This window comes from Brienomyrus brachyistius, chromosome 11, assembly GCF_023856365.1.
Source record: "Brienomyrus brachyistius isolate T26 chromosome 11, BBRACH_0.4, whole genome shotgun sequence".
Taxonomy (NCBI): Eukaryota; Metazoa; Chordata; class Actinopteri; order Osteoglossiformes; family Mormyridae; genus Brienomyrus; species Brienomyrus brachyistius.
The window spans coordinates 27,331,669-27,352,855 of record NC_064543.1 but is presented as its reverse complement, the minus strand read 5'-3'; the positions used below and the strand labels follow the sequence as shown (position 1 = coordinate 27,352,855).

The window sequence follows — 21,187 nt, the reverse complement described above, 5'->3', positions numbered from 1 at the left end:
CTGGTACATCTAAAATATGATCCACGTACTGTTTCAAATCATTTCAGTCAAAAGAGGACAACACTTATTTATCAGTTGCTTTTTTTGTCTTGTATTTTCAAAGACCATTTACAAGTGTTTGTTTGTTAGCAATAATAAGGAGTTCTGAGGAGCTGCCTTCATTTTGCCTGCAGCAGAACTAGCAGAGATTATTTAGGATGTCTGAAGCCTTCCAAGCTGAAGTACTTGCACATTTCTATATGTGACACATTGTTGTTGTTTTTTTATCATCGCAGTTACATTTGTTACCCTCATAGAAGTCAGCCCGGTCTCCCACAGCCCCATGATTCTCCTCCTCCTCAGTCAAGTGCTCTTCCTCATTGTTACCCTCTACTTCTACTTCCACTTAAGACGCCGGCCCAAGAAGATCTGAGGAGCGGCAGATGCATCAGAGGAGGCCTTGTATTTCTGAGGCAGGGTTATTCTTTTCCAGAAGCTGGTCAGCTTTAAGCGCAGCTCCAGGTCTTGTGGTTTGGAGCCTTTCTGTTTCCACTGTACCTCAGTTGCCTCAGTGAAATCCAGCCTTTTTACTGGTGTAACACAGAGTCTTTGTTATTGTATATGTGTCACTGGGTAGCCCTGATTGCTTGCTCTGTAATCATTGCACCTCATAATATTAGGTGGGGGTGCCTTAATGCAGGACCCTTTAGAACCAAATGACTTCTGCATTGGGGGTCCTTGTTCATAAACTATTTGCCAGTTTGAATGTTATTACTTTCATATTTTCATCTGTTTAATCCCTTCTTACAAAAGGGAATTGCAGCTAATGAAGGTTTTGATTGGATAGATGTTGGGTGTATAGAATTTGAGTCCACTGCTCTAATGTGCTTTATGCTTTTACTGCATCACTTATATATCTGATTCTGGCTAAATAATTTGAGCACAAGAAACAGTATCGGATAATGTCGCTTGTTTTTGTGATTTCACGTGTGTCAGCCTGTAATGTAGTCTGCATACAGGTTTGAAACACTAGCATTCTCTAAGATCCTGTGCATGGAGATAAAAACCGCCGTGGGTAGTTCTAATGTTATCCAAAGTATATCAGGCACTGTTGATTTGTTTTCTCAGTGTTCTTACTTTTTATTATGGGTTTTGTTTCACCTTTCACTTTAGTTGATTAATCTTACAACTTTTAAACAATCACTTTCATTCATCCGTTCGTTCATTCAGCACAGTTGATGATTTACTGAATACCCTGTTGTGTTAAACTAGTTTTTTGTTGGGGGTATATATTCAAAACAAGCTTGAGTTAAGGTATTTCAGAACATTTTATTCCTTAAAATAACCTATATTGGTAAATTCTTCAATTAATTATATTTGCTTTAAGTTGCTTACCTAATAATTTGTAAAATCACCCCAACATAAAGATGGCACTGAGCTTCATTTAATTCAGGCCATACTACATCATAAATATATCGTGCTAGATTATAAATGTGAAATTGAGGCCAGACTGAAAAAAAGACTCTCACATGAGTGTTTGATTAAAAAGAACTTGAATCGTGTAGCTGGAATAGACAGCACTAACACACAGGGGTTTGCCAGGTCCACGGTTGAGAAACCTGATATTAAGCAGTTATATTTGCTATGCTGTATACCTAGTGTCATCCCATGCAGACCAGGAACTATAGGATATGCAGGATTTTAAAAACCAGCGAGAAGGGTGCTATGTAGGCAGTGTAAAGTTGCTTTTGTGGCCTTCAGTGGCCTTTAGGATATTTTTGATTCCTTCTGCAAAGACACACATATGAAGAGCTTGAGGATGCAGTTTAGAGAGTTGATCATATTTCCAAAATTCAGTCCAATTCATGAGTACCATTTCTGTGGACTTTTCAGTGAGTTTTGGCAAATGAAACAAAAGTTCTTTGTTGGCTCACATGAGGATGGAGGGAGTTTTGGTTGAATGTTTAATGAGGAAGTTTGGCTTGAGATCATTTGTGGTCTCATCTCAAAAACAGCAAAAAATGGAATGAGTGAGTTTCAGAAATGTACTCTTCGATTATTTGTTGACAGTGTTTATTTTGTAAAGAAATAAAATTAATTACTAAGAGTAATCAGACATATTGTAGAAATGTATACATTTTGGAATGTGTTTTCGTGGTGTATAAGTGTAAATATAGCACAACTTTGTGAGCCAACCTGTCCAGTCACATTATAAATTAACATTGTACTGAAATTTTGGTGATTTAGATATTAATGAGAATAATACCAGCTGTATACATAAGTCTTTGCAAGATAAATTTGACAGATTGGTATGATTTGAGAGTGATGAGGAGCACCAGCATTTTCCTACGTATTACCCTGTAGTATGGTTGAGATCTTTTGATGCATCACATTATTCTTACTCGTGGTATGATGGAGCCACCAACAAGGATCAGCTTACAACTATCCACTTTTATTATAAGATCAGAAGTACTGTCCCAGAACAGAGGACGCCTCAAACACTAAACATACATGACTGAAACTGCCACGCCAAAAATAGGACCTTTAAATGACATGTGCTGCCAGTGAGCATGCTAGCTTGCAATTTAGTGAGCCCAGTAGTCAGGGACTCCTCTATCCCCACACCCTGATCTTAGTCTGCCTGGTTATAAGCCATTTTTCATCAGTTACAGTAATGAGAACCAGCTGGGCCTCATTAGCAAGTTCACAGGCTGGAAAATGCTGGATCCTCCCAAAAGAGAGAGACCTGCCTCCTATTGGTACTGAGTTCACTGCAGATTTGTACATAAAGTTAGTTTATTACGGTTTCTTTTAGAATAGACCCTTATACTTTATTACAAAATGGAAAATAGAAAGTCAGTTTCATAGTGTAATAGTGTCACATGTTTTCCACAGTATAGGTAAACTGCAGCAGTATGTTTCTTGTTACAGTATTCTAGTGCTTCTCCATTATAGGATTTTAGTCAGTTAGGATGCTCTTATCGCAAACCCTCCTGTAGTTCTTGCCATTTAAATCAAGACAGTACCTTAAACTAACCTGTAATAATGGGTCGTTTTAAACTTTATATGCAAAAACAGTTGTATTTGAAGATAATTTAAAATGCAAACCGTATGTTATCAAAATGCAGGATTGTATACATACACTGTTAAATAAAACATTTTTTTCAAATGCCCTCCATGTCATGCATCAAGTGGAGTCATACTTTTCCCATCCAGCATATTTCTGATCTTGCAGGTCAGATTTTCTTTCTAGCCATACTGCTTGGCTGCCCTGTTAGCTGCCTTGAGTTAATGTCTCAGGATCTACCCTCTGTCACTTGATATACTTAATACACATCATGTCATGTACAGTCAAAGCAGATCCTACATGCAGTCATGTCCTACTAGCGTAGCTCCTTCATAAGGAAGGCAAGTATACATGTTAATGCTTTACAAATAAGTAGGTATTAACAGGTGTGCTTTCGGTAAATGACAGCCTACATAACCGATTTACTGGAAAACTTATCTCTGTAGTGTTGTTTTGGGATTTGTCGACATTACGTAGCATACCTTTAAATCCAAATCTGAGCCAGATATATTCATTTAGATTTCATCCTGGACAGGGACGTGTACCGACATAGCAGCTATTATTTTGTCTTTAGATGTCACCGCCAGCTTGACTTTTATTTTCAATAACAGGCGCCTCTGTGTGTTGCGCTAATAGCAGAATTAGGCCTGCTAAACAAAATCTATAAAAAGAGGCAGTCTAATAGATTATCCGCAAATCCCTCCATGACGTTTCAGCCACCACCCAGTTCTTTTCATTTAGATATAACAATATTACTTTATAAGGTATAGATTCAGCATGCCCTTGCTGTAAACTCGTACAACGAGAGCTTCTGTAAATGGATCTGTTTTGATAGTGATTTTACGGGAAATCCACACCTGCTGAAAAAATTATAGGATTCGAAATCGCATCATTAAACAGATATAGAACATATACTTGTTTTCACCAAAATTATTATTAAATTTAAATTATGCTTAATGTATCTTATAGGCTACTAATTAAAACCTGTGGCCATCTAAGCCATCTAAGCAGTTATTACACTAATAATACTATATTATGAATGAGTAGGTATACGCTTTCATCAAGCCTTGATCAGCATGCTGGAGTAGAGAGGGTTAAGAGAAATGAGCGCCCACTATCTACCACTCTGTGGAGGTTCAGCTGGCTTTTGCAGAGGTTTCTCATTGCTGTCAAAACGCTGCAGCTGTGCTGAACTGATCGGAACTCATTCAGTTTCAAGCCTAAGAAAAGTGAGATTTTGCGGACACGTAAGTATCTGCCAGCCGTATACCGCAATATGCGTTGACTAGTCGCGTTGGATTCCCGGTGTCGGGTTGGATTTAGGCAGCGGCTTGGAGAACAAGACTTGCAAAATGCGAAATTGACGGGCGATGTGTTTGCTAGACTGGCAAAAGAAAATCCAAAAGTTGTGTGAAATTCACATTGTAGATTCCTTGTAAACTGTCTGGATTTGTTGAAAACAATTTTAGCAGATAGGCTATGTGCATTTTTATAATTATTTATATTTCTTTTTTCCTTAAATACTCGACAAAGGTTTTCACTTCATGTTTGATGATGTGGCAATTTGTTAGATACAAAGGAGATGCTACTGGAACTGCTTATAATTGAAAACAGATTTCGACATATGAATGTTTTCTTGTTTCCACTTGTCTTATAGACATATACTGCATATTATGTATTGATTGCAAGTAAAATAAATCAGAAGAAGTATAGAAAGCTTTCAAATTCGTACGTGCCTATAAAATAAAGTTGCATCTGGACTAACTCATGCTGCATTCGTTTTTAATTGTAATATAATACCGTACTGAGTTCATTTTTTATTTATTATGTACCATACTTCTCGAGCTCGGGATAAGATGATGGAAGATGGATGGATTTCTATACTTCATACCTTACAAATGACAAATAAGTTATAAAGCTGGCTATCCTGGCACATTTACATTTTTTTTTACAGGCTTTGGGTTTTTTATTGTTATTGCGCGTGCACGTGTGTGTGTGCGCGCGCGAGAGAGAGTGCGCTTTGCGTGTCCATTGTGAGCTGGACCCCTGCCTTGTGCCCTGTGCAGTCTGTTATAGGTTCTAGACCCCCACCACCTTATCCAGGATAAGTAGTTGTAAGATGGATAGAGATGTTTTGGGGGGAAGGTCTGTTGTGTGGCTGTCACATTTTCATGCCTGTTAACAACTGCAAAGAAACTAAGTCTTAAACACTCCCTGGATTACTTCATGGTCTGTGAAATAAATATAATATGCATCCATACTGTATGTGTCTTGTACACCCGGATTGAGAGTAGCGCATACATTGGCGGTGGTGAAATATGTTAAGCGATTTATTAGTAGTGCATTTGGAATTGTTTTAGCTTTGCGAGTGATGCGGTGCAGCAGCTGTATTCCGGTAGGGCGAATGAGTTCTCTTGAACTGTTTAAACTGGAGAGATTCACGGCTTCCTTCATGTGAAATATGTGTTTGTATGACTTAAGGGACTTTGTAGCCAACATTTATGGTGTGCAAAACCAGAGCAACTCCATTTCACAAGGAAGAGGCGTACCGTGTCCGGCTTGTAGTATAACGTTTAAACGTTATCTAGAGCGCAGGGACTGCTACAGGACCTCTGCTTTGTGTCCTTGGTCTCAGAAACTTTTTCCTTTTTAATGCTAATTAAAAATTTAAAGCTTCAATCAGCACAAGTTTGAAGGAAAAAAACAAGGATCTTCCCGCTTAATGAGTTTTTTATATATTTTTTTTATTGCTGGTGGGCATTTAATGCCACAAGAGTGACGTTAGTTATGGGTTTACAGACAGGAAGTAGGTCAGGAATAGAACCTGGCGCAGATGATGTGCTCGGTTTGATCGTCAGTGGGTGTATTTGATAATATGCTCTCATGTCCTCATTCATTTGTGTTTGATGGTTTAGAAACTGGCTGTGCGTTTTTCACACCATCGACATACTACAGCTATACCCTACATGGCTGTAAAGATGATTTCATTCATAATAATAACCACAGCATTTCCTTAATTATGCTGCAGTTGTTCAAGCCAGTTGTTCGGTGTTTGAGAATGACCTGGTACTTGATGTTAGCTGTCTCCACATTTACATTTATTTAGTTAACAGATGCTTTCATCTAAAGCCTTGTTCGCGCGTCCAGGCTCTCGTTTGGATTTGGCGTGTGACACGGCTTATGTGGTCCGAATTAGAAGAGCACACGTCCGTTACGTTCCCCCTCCTCACAAATGCAAGCTCACATTGAGCAGCTAAGGACAGGACTATATAGGGTCCAGGCTCTCGTTTGGATTTGGCGTGTGACATGGCTTATGTGGTCCGAATTAGAAAAGCACACGTCCGTTACGTTCCCTCTCCTCACAAATGCAAGCTCACATTGAGCAGCTAAGGACAGGACTGTATCTGAGGTGTCCAATGAGGGGCTTAGAAAATAAGGGTAAAATATTACAAAACAAGTGATATGTTGTATTAAGGAAACTTAAAATATGACCCTATGTATAGCGGCTACTCCCCATCAAAATAAAATTCTAGGTTATTGTACTTTTTCAAATATATTTCATTTGACCAAGAGTTGTAATGCATATAGATTTAATAACATTTCCACATATTATAAAGCTCACAGTAGTACATTTCTAGCTAAAAGACATTGTGCCTGTAGTATATATTACGAGTTTTAATGTTTGGAAAATGTATGAGGTAAATATGCAGACCTGTGTACAAACCATGTGTGTTTCTTAGATATGAAGATCATATTTAATGCATTTTTATAGCAAATACAATTAAATAATAAACATCATTTCCATGATTCATTGTAAAATGCATGTCACACACGAAATATTTGGTGAGCAAAAAAATCAGAATTCCTAAGGATTTAGTGTTCTGAAAACAGTAACATGACGTCCTCTGTTTGGGGAGAGTTTACAGAGGTTGCTTGGACACTCGTGATACATAAATTTGTTTTTATTGGTTTTCTGGAATTTCTGTCAAAGAAGGTCATTAAGCAGAAGAAGTTTATATTTTCCTTTTATAAAATACCAAAGTTGATTTTTCAAACGTAATTATCTGGTAATATCCTGTTTCTTACTTTTCCATGGTGTATCAGTTAACCTTGATATAATCTCAGTGTGTTTCCTCAATGACCAGCAGTTAGCATTAAATGATACGCTGCTGTGAAAGCAGGAAGCCTTGTAGATCGCTGGCCCTTTTAGAAACTTTTTCCAGTTTTTGTCCTGTACTGGCTGTTTTGTTTGTTTGAGGCTGGAATTATTGGTCCTTATTGGCTAACAAATGGATAACACCATGATAGAGACTCACTGAATCTGTGTCTCTCAGTTTTTGTGGTGTGCTTTGGCACCTGTTTTAATGACAGTGTAAGCCTATGGTGCATCTGTGCGTCATCACTGCTGTAAAATGTGCACTGATTTGGAGAGATTGACCTTTACATTAAAATGGATGGATCTGTGCGGGCTACTGCGGAACAGCAGGGCTACTGTAATCTGATTAACTCATGACTGGCATCGCCCTCTGCATGCAGATGTTTCACACTTAATGGGCTTCAGTGTGCACTCCCAGTTGCCCATTGAGTGTGAGTGAGTGCATGTGTCTGCCTAGTCTTGGTTGATCCTTTTGGTTTTCTTGGTCCAGAAGAAATGTAAGAGAGACGTCTGGATATTTGTGGCTTCAGGTATCTGTCCATGTGCCTGTCCTGCTCCGTGCGGCTTGTACTGTCAGGTCATATGGGTCACGGGGCATGCAGATGCCATAATGAGGCAGAGTTCCTGAGGAAGCTCTTCAACAGAGCATGCCCCTACGACCTTTACGATGTAGGCTTTCATGTGTTGTGCCTCTTACGGTTTTCTTTATTTGGGATTTTTCTCCTTTGTAGAGCAGAATAAACAGAAACATTCCATTAGAAGTAGAGAACAGAAGGAAATGAAGAAGACAGGCTTGTCAGGAAGGGTGAGGCTTTGAGCATTAGAGGTGAAATATTCTTTCTTGGATGTTTTTGCTTGATCTTCATTATGTAGGCCTAATTAAAACATTTTTTCCTTTTGAAGGAATATTCTGGAAGACTCACAGGGTTGGTCATGCCGGGGGCTTTGAGAGACCTGCTCATACCGGCCTTTTCACCTCTGTGTTGTCTTGCCGCCGCTGTACTGAGCCCCTGATTGGCTTAAGCTCTGAGGGACCAGTACACTGACAAGCACCTCTGGACTTTCTTTACTGGAAAACTGCGGTTCTGTTTTTGATAGTGTCTGTAAAAGCACTTGAGCATAATGCACCGCTTGTAATTCAACTGAAGAACAATGTGAAGTTGCCAGCAGCTGGTCTCTGTGCATTTCAGACTAACTTGTGTACTTACTGCTTTAGAATTGCAGTGCTTTATTCTTGTAGAAACTTGTTGTTGTGCGTTGGCATCTATTATATTTAGGCCTACAGGTTGTCAACTAAGTATTCAGAGTATTTAATCAAGCAGTTTATGTATATACCTTTCAGTCATTAACAAGCACTACTGTACCATCATCCTGTGCAGTGCAGGAGGTACCACTTAGTAGGTAAGGTTTTGGCCTTTCTGGTATGCCCCTCCTGAGTGATTCATCTTTTCAGTTTGAATAATTACATGGTTCCTGTCTTAAACACTCCTTTTTACATCTGCCTCTTCCATTTTTAGCACATGCTTGAGGCAGATTTGTTTTAGTGACCTGAAACTCTTCATGCTGCCCATGTACTAACTTCCCCTGGGCCCACTTTCTCAGTTTGTGAATCGGGGCAGGATGTAATCTTAGACAGTGTTTTGTTTATATGGGGGATTTTCAACAAGCCCCATTGTTACTTACCTGCGTTATGATTAATCGCTTTAAGGGAATATTTTCCCCTTTTAGCCTCTAGGATGTGTATTCTTCAACAGCAAAGCACTGTATACTTACCTCTAAACATCTGGGCCGCCGTTTCATGACATATTTGGCACCCACGCTGGCCTCATTTTGGGAGTTGAAATGCAGGGAGTGTCGCACTCTGAAGTCTGGGACACTGGAAGGCCAGACATGCAGCTGTGTCTCCCTGGAGATCCGCCATTGTTTGGTCAGCTTTGCTAAATGGGCAAACCCTGCTGTTTGCTCAGGCTGCTTGGTGCTGAGGGCTTCAGGCGCTGCACCTTTGACATGCCTCCACTTTCTGCTAGGCTGCCTGTTTTTTCTCTTTCGGTTATTCTTCATGTAGTTTTTCTTATTAATGAAGATCCAATAGATGCTGTATGGATCTTCTACTAATTCCAATCCTTTTTCTCGCATTTTCTCGCATTTTCTCACTTGAAACATCATTTCCGAAATGTTTTATGTTCCTTTAATATTTAATGTTATATTTATTCTCATGCTTTTACTTATGTCTATTTTTACTTTATGAATTTTTTTTCTTATCTCATTTGCTGTAAAGCATGTTGATGAAAATGTGCCATACAAATAAACTTGGTTTAACTTTTCCATTCCAGGACTGACTCCCTAGTTTGTCTCTAATTTCCTTTGCATTTGAGACCTATAAATGGTCAAGTACTTGGTTCCCCTGCTCACAAGTCTTCACACCTTGACTGTTTTGTGTTCTCAGGACAATGGGGAAGGGCTGCATCACGGCGACCAAATACTTCCTGTTTCTCTTCAACCTCTTCTTCTTTGTAAGTATCTGAACCACCATCCACTACCTACAGAATCGTCCCCGCCCTCATGCACTTTGTGTTGCCATGGTGATAATTACAAGTCAGTATCTAAGATTTGAATGTCAGTCATATAACAGAGTGTGACTTTTGCAAATGTCTGGTAGATACGTATTACCATTTATGTCATTTTCATGATATTTAGCTATATGACGATCATGACTTATCAGGGGGAAAAAAACCTTTCCTGAGCCATCAGAAATGATAATGCTTCATTTTCTGATGTGGTGAGAGCTGTATTTACAACAATGAGCATAATATGAGCATTTTAAATATGGAAGTACATGCAGCTGCAATGCTAAGTAGATAAATCAGTGTGGAATGTAAAACAAACGTGTGACAGGAGAATTGTGCAGCTGGTTCCTTGCATGGATATTTTCAGGATGCGCATCATTGCCTGTTGTTCAGGAAAAAAAGAATAAAGTTGTGTGTCGGGTTAATGTAGACATGTGCTGCCTGCTTCACACTGAGGTCAGCTCTTCAGGCTAATGCTAATGCTGCCCATGTGTATTGGGGGAGTCGCTAATTCTTCATGTCTGCGATGGGGACTAAGCCTGTCGACACCCTGAGCACAGTTCACCTCTGCTGCTCACTTTGAACTGATTTCTTCAGTCTCACATATTCAACAGGAAGGCGGAGCTTGTGAAAGTGGACATCACTTATTCCCCTGGTACTACTGGTATCAACAGCAAAAAGCTGGAATTAAATATTGATCATTTTGGGGAATTACAAATGCAGCTTCCTTCACTGCACCTGAATGAACATTTGATTTTTTTTTTTTCCCATAGATTTTTGGAGTCGTCCTTTTTGGATTTGGACTTTGGATTCTTCTGGATAATCAGAGCTTCATTACTGTTCTGCGTAAGTCCTTTACGCTAATGAAAGTCTATCATTCTTCATACCACATGCATAAAATAAAGTTCTTAATGTTCCGAATGAAACGCACTTAGGGGAAACACGTATTTGTGTTCCCAGTCCCATGAGGAAAAATAAACAAATTATATGAATGTAAATTTCGATATTGAGCTAATAGTGATTTCTATCCAAAACACTCCCAGAGGAGGAAAGCATAATCTGAGACCAAAAGGTTATTTGCCAATGGAAGTCTAGCTTTTAATTATTTCTACAAGGAGCTGTCGTTTAAGGCAGGATGATGACATGTAATGAAGTATAAATGGCACCAATATGAGAATATAAGCCACTGTTACCCCACATGTAACATTGTACAACATGACATAGAAGCACAAGCCTTTGTGATAACAATATACTGAAAGATGACAAAATGCCCCCTGAAATGTACCGCAGCTTTTTCTGGATCAGCATTACATTTTTTATAAGTCTGATCCTTCCAGCTGATTGGTGGCTCGGTGGTAACTCGCCACTTTTACTGGACCTTTGCGTTTTCCTTCAGCTGGCCTCGCTGTGATTGATTCTGCAGATTGTTGCTGTGTGATCCAACTCACTTCGCGGTCTGCCTGGTGAGAGGTTTCCTCTGGGTTTCTCATCAGATGCCCTCCTGGCTTCCTCCAGCTTGTTGACCAATAACACGCCGCTTCCTGTGCGTGTTCGCAAGCATGGACACACACGAGTGCTACGTTTATGCTTGTGGAAATGTTAATGATCCAAATACCATGGCAAATAATCCCCTGAAGCCCACAATCTAGTGTTCACATGCTGCGCCACTCTAGCTCTTGATGGAGTTACTCATTTGGGCCTCTTCTTATACCCTGCAACTACGCATCAAAGAAACCTGTTCTTTATACAGCCTCAGTTCTTCGAACTCTGTTAAAGTGTAGCTTCTGGAACCCACTCCCTAAACTACTGAGCTAGAATCGTCCTTCCAGACATCCTGTTCGTGTTTCATCTTATGTTTCTGGGGAATAGTGGTTACCCATAATTTATAGATGGATGTGCCCTGATTAGGTACAAAGTTATTAGAAAGATGTAGAATTTATAGAATGATTAGACCACACGATGACTTTGAACTGAATTAGATGAATAGATTAAGCATACATTAAGCAGGCTTTGAGGGTGTGTCCAACAGTGCAGTATTCATGCCCTCGGGAGTTGCTGCATGTTTGTGGAGCTGTATTGTATCCACTAACCTGCTTTTCTTATTCCACAGTGCAGTGTTCTGTCCAACAGCTGATCCTGTCTGGGTCTAGGCTGCATGTGAAGCTAGATCCCCCTGTGTTTCCCAGTCAGACCCAGTAGGCAGCCCCTGTCATATGTACGCCTTCTGAATTCTGCCACCACTTTATCTATCAGGTTTCATGGTCCTCTGTGCTTTTAGATGGAGATTAGCTAACTTTAGCTTCTTGGCGCCATTTGTATTTGGATTTTAATGTTTAATTCAAGCGGGTGGCACGGTGGTGCAGTGGTTAACACTGTTAACTCACAACTCAGGGACCAGGGTTCGAGCTTCCACCATGTTCCGTGCATGAACTTTGCATCTTCTTCCCATGTTCGTAGTGGAGTTTCATCTGGGTATTCCAGTTTCCTTCGAGTCCAAAAACATGCTGAGGTTGATTGGAGTTACCAAATTGCCCATAGGTGTGCGTGGGTGAGTGACTGGTATGTGAGTGAGCCTTGCCATGGGTTCGTGCCCCATACTGGGTTACTCCCTGCCTTGCGCCCATAGCTTCCAAGATACACTCTGGACCCTCATGACCCTGCATAAGACAAGCAGGTACAAAAAAACAGATGGATGTTTACGTCAAAATGTTTCAGAAAAGCCACTATAGTGGTATCTGTGATTTGTTGGAATTTGAGAATTTTCAAATGCTTTTACGTTTTTGGTAATTTGCTCATTGACTATTCTTTGTGTGTGGCTTTGAATCTTGGCATCAATCTGTCAGATGCATCATTTGCTTTGTGTGTGCAATACTTGCGTATTATCGTAAGAAAGCTTGATTTCTTGCTCAGCCAGATAACTTGTCAGATTTAAGGTGTCCCAGTATAAATGGACATTGTCATCATTCACTTACATGTAGCCCAGGCTACCTTAAATCTGACAAGTCATCCGGCTAAGCAGAAATCCCATTTTGTGATAGACTCCCGGGGCTGTATGTGTGTTTAAAAGTTATACACCATGGAAAAACTCATTAAGAATTGCATATCCATAACATCCACTGAAGAGTTGAAAAAAAATATTTCGATATCCGATGGCTTTTTCGGCCTGGGGAGCAGAATCCTAGAAACATATTTTATTTCCTCTAGCTCAGTTCTAACATTATATCCTGGTCAGGGAACATTATAGTAGAATACTAGTTTCAGAAAATGTTACACCCAAATAATTCAATGCCCAATTAATGAAAACGATGCTTAGGATCGTTAGGATTACGGTAATGAGAATGATTTTCAGTCATACTGGTTGACAATGTCTGGGGAGCACAATAGCAGCCCTTCTCTGCTGGATACTTACCTTCACCAAATGGATGTTGAATCTGTCCTTAGTGGTTGCCCTCCTCTTGGAAAAAGTACATGCACAGTGCCAGTGGACAGATGGGCCACATCATGAATGTACACACTGTACAGGCAAAGCTCTCATTACAAGCAGTTCTATATTCTCTGTGTGCCTGATTTTATTTTTTCCCCCCAGTGCGACTGTTTTAGCTTGAATTACAGGCCACAGAATTATGTAGGTTAAGTTTCCCAGTTTCTTCTCTGTGGTCTACAGAGGAGCGAGAGCCTGTGTGGCTTTTCAGGCTTCTAATTATCAACCAGCCTCATCTGTGTGTGTCAGCATTTGTGCGTGTGTGTGCTTGTATATGCGTTTGTGTGTGTGTGTGTGTGTGTGTGTCTGTGTACAAAAGTGTGTGTTTGTGTGTGTCCGTGTTGGCGTGTGTGCATTTGTGTGTGTGTGTTTGTGAGTCTGTGCATGAGCCATGCACCTAAAGGTAAATGGCTGGCATTTGCAGATAACTCTGGCCATGATGTAGTCAGCACCATATGTCAGTTTTAATTGTATTTTGGGTCACAGGCATATGCTATGCAGTCATAAGTCTGTTTCTGCCTTGATTTATAAGAAATTAAAAATCACGCTGCCTTGGTAGATTTGGTTTTTGAATGTTGGGGTTATGGGGGCCCCAATGCCTCAGTCTGTCTTGAAGTGAGTAGGGAGAGGAATCGTCTTTTCGGAGACCTCTGGAGAACAGCTGCACTGTGTTTAGCTCTTTGGCCTGATCTTGGCCGCTTCCCACCCAGCCGTGTCTTTAGCCAGGTGGCTCGGGAGCTGACATGCGGCAAACGATCCTCTCTTATTTACAGGCCCTGTTTTCCTTCATACTCCAGCAGATCAGCCTTTAGATGCTGATCTTCTGACCCGCTATTGATTCAACATCTGGAAGGTGACAAACGGGGTTATGCTGTTCAAACGATCCAGGGAGGCTTGTCCCAGTTTAGCTGTATGTTCAGCTTATTCGTGTTTGCAGGCTGGCTTATGAGTTGGGGAGTAAAGGGCCTGCATGGTGCACAGGAACTGACTGCACTGCACCAAAGAGTGATAAGAGTGATAACCTTAACCCTCTGTGCCTCATGCAGAGGAGTCCTCCAGCTCCCTGAAGGTGGGCTCCTACATCCTGGTTGGCGTTGGCTCACTCTCTGTTCTCATGGGCATCCTTGGCTGCTTTGGGGCTATCTATGAGATCCGCTGTGTCCTGGGCCTGGTGAGTGGAATCCATGCCTGGTCTGATGGTGCTGGCTTGCAGCAGGGCCGAGCAGAACATGCCAGTAGCAGCATATCTGAGGAGTTCTCTCATGCCTCCCCCAGTACTTCACATGCCTCCTGGTGATCCTCATTGCCCAGATGACAGCTGCTGTGCTGATGTACTTCCAGAGGGACCTGGTGAGTGATGTTTTTCATCTGTCCACTTACAAAGCAGATCTTGCTTTATTTCCATGTTTTTTTCTTTCTTGACATTTACTTATATCTGTAGTATGTTACAGTGCCATCGGATATCTGGAGCAAATCAGGTTAAGTAGCTTACTCAAGGTCAACTGAACCAGCAGGCTTTATGAGTCTATATTCCGATTTAAAACCTTTAATGAAGCTTTTTAATGAAGATAAATGAACCAAAAAAAAATGTTTAGCCTACTGCATTGTCTACAACCTGTCCTGGCACATCTTGTTAGATGCTGTTGCCCTCAGTGTCTCACTCATCCCCAATCTCACAGCATGTGGAGGGTGAGAGTCTCAGTAATCATGACATTTTCTTATATTGCTGTTTCCGGAATGCTCCAACATTGACTAATCATGACATACACAATCACACAGGTGTAAATTCTGGAGTGCAGCACCCCTAGTGGAATAGAGGGGTAATTCACATGTTGGATTATCAGAATCAGGTAGCCTTTGGGGGCGGAAGCGGGGAGACTTACTCTATTCAGAGCTGAGCCACAGGAAGCTTCTAAGCGGGGTTTTGATGGACAACCTCGGGGGGTCGTGCCTGAGTTCCTCCCAAGGGAATGGAAGGGAAGGATCTGGAGCAGGATTTGCCATAAAGGAGGAATGCATTCACCTTGGGATGTATATTTTATTGTTTGTTTTTACTGTCAGAGGAGTTGAATGCTCAGATTTGTCTGAGTTCTGCTTTATTTTCTTGCTCGTCACTCCACATGATGTCCTTCCAGTAAATTCCATTGATGTGGATGAGCAATCCAGAAAATAGTTCATATTACACAAGGCCAAATTTCAATGGCCTTGAAATTCAGTATTTTACATCTTGCAAACTCCAAGGCAGCCAAGTTTGTTGGGCATCTGTAGTTTTATGCATAACAGACCAGCAGCTTTTAAATGGTGCCTGCAGAAGAAAGCTTTGGCTGAGCTGCGTCTGAAAGTCTGTCCTGCTAAAGCACAAGGTAGCTTCTCTGAGACCTCATATGGTATCTAAGCAGGTTACCAAAGACGTGTCCATGGGCAGACGACACACCTTCCACTAGGTCAGATCTGACTTCTCATCCACTAGTTATTATCAGGGTCTATCACCTCTGGCTGCACAAAACCAAAATTAAACATTTTGACTCTTTATAAATTCTTGGTGTGCTATATTGTAATGGTTGACAAAAAGGCTCATGATTTAATTCCCGAGTCCAAGTATGAGAAAGATTATAAGTGTTTGCTGTGTTTTGCACTTAGCTGAAGAATGAGATGTCCATCATTGTGAATAAGATCTTGGTGGACTACGCTGGAGGCAACAAGACTACAGAGCAAGCCTGGGATTATCTCCAGAGGACAGTGAGTATGAACGCAATGACCTAGGAGATGAAGTCAGTCTGTGTCTTGTTCTGGGTCGGTTTCAAATCACAGATACTTCTGGGAATACTGCGAATTACCTTGAATCACTGTCTAAGCAAACAAGTGATGGAGACCGAATGCAGAACATGATGTAAACTGGCCAGTATTGAATGAAGCCATCCTTTGTGAAAAATTGCATTAAGGTGGCATCTGTGATCATTTCTGAGCGAATATATAGTTTGCTTTTTTCAGTGACTGTGAAAAACAGATTTTATAATTGTTTTCTCGGATCCAATGTACACACTCCTGACTTAATGTGAAACCTGGTGAGATGTGTATTGTAAATCTACCAAAAATTAGAGGTTAGGAATCAAAGCGTGTTGAATACAGTGTTTCTTGGAAGTGAAACCTACCATAACAAGATGACAGGAAGGTGCTATAATGATGGTTACTGGTAAGTCCTAGCTCCGATTTCTTCAGAAAATAGTAAATGTGATTATATAGTTTATTTTTGAATATAATGAAAAGGATCCTTTAGCTGGAATACCTTTTCAAATGCAGTTTATTCCGCTGCCTACTTAAAGGGGAAAGGTTCAGGGAAGGTCCTTCAACTTCATCATGTCCCCTCTTTCTAAAGTGGCTCATTCACAGCAAAGCGCCTCATTTCCTCTGGGAGATCATATGCGCATATTCTGCTCACATGCTGTTCTTCTGCTGCACTGTTGAAATCCAGAGCTGTTGCACTGTAGCAATTTCTAAGTCACAGTGTCTTTCTGGTAAGATTCACTGCTGTGGCTGGACCGGACCGGGCAACTGGACTGAGAACACGCTCATCAGGAACAGCTCCCGGGTGCTGTACCCCTGTTCCTGCCGAAATATGTCCCTGCCCGGCGTGGGCCTGGAGGAGAAAGGCCTGTGCGAGTCACTGTCCTCGGAATGGCCCGTCTACCAGACGGTACGTCCCCGACACTCAGTCAGCCAGTCAGCCACTGCCAAACCCAGCACAGGCATATCTTATCATTTAGTGTATTCATGTAATTATGCTTCAACTGGATTGGAGAGCAGAACAATCTTCTGGGCAGAGATTAATGGTGTCCTACAGGCTGCTGATACATCGCCCTCCAGTGGCAGCAGGTGGAGCAGTCAAACTGATGGGGCTGTAAATGAAACCCATCCATCCATCCATTTTCCAAACCGCTTATCCTACTGGGTCGTGGGGGGTCCGGAGCCTATCCCAGAAGCAATGGGCGCTAGGCAGGGAACAACCCAGGATGGGGGGCCAGCCCATCGCAGTGTGAATGAAACCTTTCCACAATTATCTTCATTATAATGGCTGGCAAATTTTTGTTGAGTTACAATTTTATTGCTTCTCTTTTTATTAATTGCAGTCAATAAGACAGAAGGTTCTTTAAAAAGAAAAACTGTTTCACGCTGTACTGTGTATGATATGATGAATACCTGCACTGTTATTAAAAGCTAATATCTACTGTAAGTAGCAGCAGTAACAGTACTGGATAAATAACTTTGAAAGTTATGCGCCATTCACTAATACTGTAGGGAAAATGCATGGTCCCAACCTGCCATTAGCAGTGAAAGGTAATCATGGTAAGTGTGTGTATCCTTCAGGTACATTGATAACAGCTCTCAGGCTGTACTACTGTATAAAGGATTGTCCAGTACTGACTGTAATGAAGGAAAAGAAGATCCCTGTGTGTTATGGTAACTCTGGTCCACTTGCTCCATTAGGGTTGTATCTCCAGTGTGGAAAGCTGGCTCTTCAACAACTACGGAGTCATCATTGGGATTTGTGCTGGAGTAGCAGCCATTGAGGTACCTGCCTGCCTTCCCAGACTGTATCATGAGTGCGTCTCCTAACATTTTCTTCATGCCTGTGCGCTGCTTTGTTCTGTGGTTAGAACAGGCAGGTAGCATGCTGCTGATGGGCGTGTCTCTGGGTCAACGGGGGGTGGGGCTTGTGTGCTTCTTTAACCAATCACAGTCTTCATTCTATGACATCAACTCATTGGTCTGTTTTTTTTTCCCTCGTTTTCAAACTCAAGGCTTCCAGTCATTGAGCTTGGGACAGTGTGTAGCTCAGTTGGCTAAATTAGTGTCTGTGATCAGAAGGTTGCCAGTTCAAGTTTTATTATTATTATCATTATTCTTCTTCTTATTATTATTAATGTCATTATTATTATAAAAATATTATTGTTATTATTAAAATCATTATTATTATCATCATCCTTTAAATTCTGCTCTATTTGCTCATGAAGCCGAGTCCATCCCTTGAACTTGGCTCTACCATGAGGCTGTGATGGTTCACTTGATGTATAATGTCCTCCTAAGGTACATGAGCAGAGCCAAGGAGGACGAGACTCCGAATCTCCTGTATCCTGATATTACCCGGCATTTTGTTGGTGTAGTTTTCCATCCCTTTCTTGATTAGACCGACAACACATATTACCACTGGCATCGTTGTGGTTTTCATGCCCTACATCTTCTAAATTTCTATTTCTAGATCTTTGTATTTGGAGAGTTTTTCTGTAGTTTTCAGGGAGATGTTTCTCTCAGTGGGAATAAACATCTCCATGAGCAGACCACTTCTCTCCTCGTTATCCTTCACTATTATATCAGGTCTGATAGTCTTGATTTCTTTATCAGTTTCTATTGGTATATCCCACAGTATAGTAGCCTCATCTTTTTCAGTTACCGCTTGATGGCTTGTAATATTTGTCTTTGACTTGGATGCCATAATATCTGCATATTACCCAATGGAGGTACGCTGCTGCCTTGTTGTGTTTTTGTATATATTCCATTCAGGCAATTCTGAGCAGCCAGAGGCTAGATGGTCGATTTCTTTCATCTTGTTGGTTGCATATCCTGCACATCGGGTTGGTGGCATCTTTCAGGATCTTATTTCGATAAGAGTTGGTCTTACTCCACTGGTCTTGAACAGCAATGAACCTTTCAGATTCTGACTTGTGCTGCTGTTTTTAGTCGCAGGTTTGTTTGCTCTTGGTCCACATCTTTGTCATTCATTCGTTTTGAGTTACTGTCCATGTACAGTAAAGGGTTTCTCATTCTTATGAGAAAATAAAGATGTGCCCTTATATTTCAGGTAAACATGTTAACAGAGCTTAACAGAAACGTAAACAGAATATGTGGTGATATAATGATGGCTGCATTTGGTAAAATACGTCAAACGCGAGCCTCTCCCTTGCTGACCGAGGGACAACCAGGCTGCTGCTGACGTGCCATTAATGGAGCGTGTCTTTGCATGTTAGGTGTTCTCCATTTGGCCAGTGTAAGCCCTGCACCTCTTGTCTTGTCCCTCCTGTCTGTCATAGTGCTCATTTCTGTCACATTGTCCACATGTCCTCTGAAAGCTGGCTGCATCTGAACACACGCCGGTCCATCGCCATAACCCTAACCGCTCGGTATCTGACAGCACCTCCTGACCAGCCCTCTGCTCCCCACAGTTCCTGGGAATGCTGCTCTCCATTTGCTTGTGCCAGAGCATCCAGCAAGTGGACTACACCAAAGTCCCGGCGTACTGAAGACCCCCCCACGGCGCTGACACCCACCTCTTCTCTCCACAATATCCTACGCAGACACTGACGATCTCTGTGTCACTCTCCTAACACACAGACACAAACACACTCACACACACACACACACTGTCCTCTGCCATGATACTGATGCTGGAGAGATATGTAACCTCATTACTGTAGCTCAGATGATGCTGAAGTCTTTCATTTCAGTTTCAGGTACTGAGGGTGGGGGCTGTATTGGTAGGAAGGTCTTTGTCGAGCAGTTTTAAACCCAGGAGTCCTACACCTCAGCCCTCCGACTGAATAAGCACCAACCAGGCAAGAAAAGATAAAGCTGATCCTTAGCCAGGGCCAACGATGCATATTTCAGTGTGATGTTATGACTTTTATTAATGTCAAGGTAGTGTTTTATTACGATGATGTTTTAGGTGAGAATGGAAGTGCTTTGTATTGTAGCTGTTAGTCCAGTCCTGAGAGCACTTTAGTACATTTTTCAAAGCTGTTGATCAGTGACGTGGAGACCAAAAAAAAGCCAGACCCTGGCTTTGGGGGAGGAGGGGGGGTCAAGGCCAAATCCAAATTTCTGTTTGATTTGTTGCATTTTATTCAGTGCCCCCCCATACCTGCTGCACCCTATTGGCTGGGCACACTGTTATTCGGCATTATATGGGCTTCTGTCTGGTTCTGCAGAGCCCATATGCAGTGCAGTGCCATTCGCTATCACCAGTGCAGGCTGCAGTGTTGCCATGCCAATCATGCTGCAGTGTTGCCATGCCAACTCCTCCTGTTCCCTTGGCATTTGAGTTTGGCTTGGCTGGTCTTTAAAAGAATTAGCTTATTAAAAAATTCTGCATAGTTTTAGCAAGAATTATTTTGGTGGGTGCATGTTTTTCTATTGTAAAACTCTCATTTATGTCTTAAAAAACAGTTGTTTACTGAATGCCACTGATTTAAACATGTTTCTCCTTTTTTGGTACCTGATGGCGTGTGTGTTTTTCTGAAGGTTTGCTGGTCACAGTAATACCATGTCAGTTGGATTATTTAATATGGCTTTTATAATTAATGTTAAATTAGTTACTCGAAAATGATATGGTCAGTGTAATCAGCAGTTTTGTATAATAAAAAGCTTTTGATTTAATCTCTTTGTGTTCAAAGTGTCGTAGAGCAGTGTTTAAGAATATACGTATTTCGTATGTGTAAATGAAATATGAAGGTAAAGTTAATTTTAACACTCAGTAATCAAGTTTTCCAGAATACAAAAATGCTAGTCTTGGAAAGACAACATTTTTTTTCTCTTAAAGATTTGTTTGTTCGGAACATGTCGAATGCTTAGTACAGGATGACTTCCGTAGAGGTTTTTCTTTATTGCAGTTCTAAATATGTCCAGCTGAGGGCAGTATATATACAGGCTGCAAATATTACCACGAAAACGATTCTGATGAATCGAATGGCAGTAGAATAGAAGGTGTTTACGACGATTCCTGTCTTTTTATTCTGCTTGTTTCAGCAATAACATGAGAAATGTTGGGTCAGAAAAATTATATAAAAAACACAGCATTATAATACCTTTTAATCTAGTTCGGAATTGGATGCTTGTTTCTGTTATGTAATGTATTGTTGGCAGAAAAAGATTGTACAATAAGGGGG

The 21,187-nt window shown here is 41.1% G+C and overlaps 2 protein-coding genes across 3 annotated transcripts in view; both read left to right on the top strand.

Annotated features, from left to right (window-relative positions):
- Positions 1-3,152, top strand: part of LOC125751500 (tumor protein p53-inducible protein 11-like) — a 29,038-nt gene extending 25,886 nt beyond the window's left edge. For both annotated transcript variants that reach the window (XM_049030366.1, XM_049030365.1), the window contains exon 7: positions 276-3,152. In XM_049030366.1, the coding sequence (XP_048886323.1) occupies positions 276-412 (137 nt within the window). In that variant the 3' untranslated portion in view covers positions 413-3,152. The remainder of the gene's footprint in view (positions 1-275) is intronic.
- Positions 3,153-4,134: 982 nt separating this feature from the next.
- Positions 4,135-20,678, top strand: LOC125751499 (CD82 antigen-like). Its single transcript, XM_049030363.1, has 9 exons — positions 4,135-4,293; positions 9,649-9,715; positions 10,543-10,615; positions 14,297-14,421; positions 14,526-14,600; positions 15,891-15,989; positions 16,771-16,944; positions 17,736-17,819; positions 19,469-20,678. The coding sequence occupies exons 2-9, from the start codon at positions 9,653-9,655 to the stop codon at positions 19,544-19,546; spliced, it is 771 nt and encodes a 256-aa protein (XP_048886320.1). The 5' UTR covers positions 4,135-4,293; positions 9,649-9,652; the 3' UTR covers positions 19,547-20,678.
- Positions 20,679-21,187: the final 509 nt, after the last annotated feature.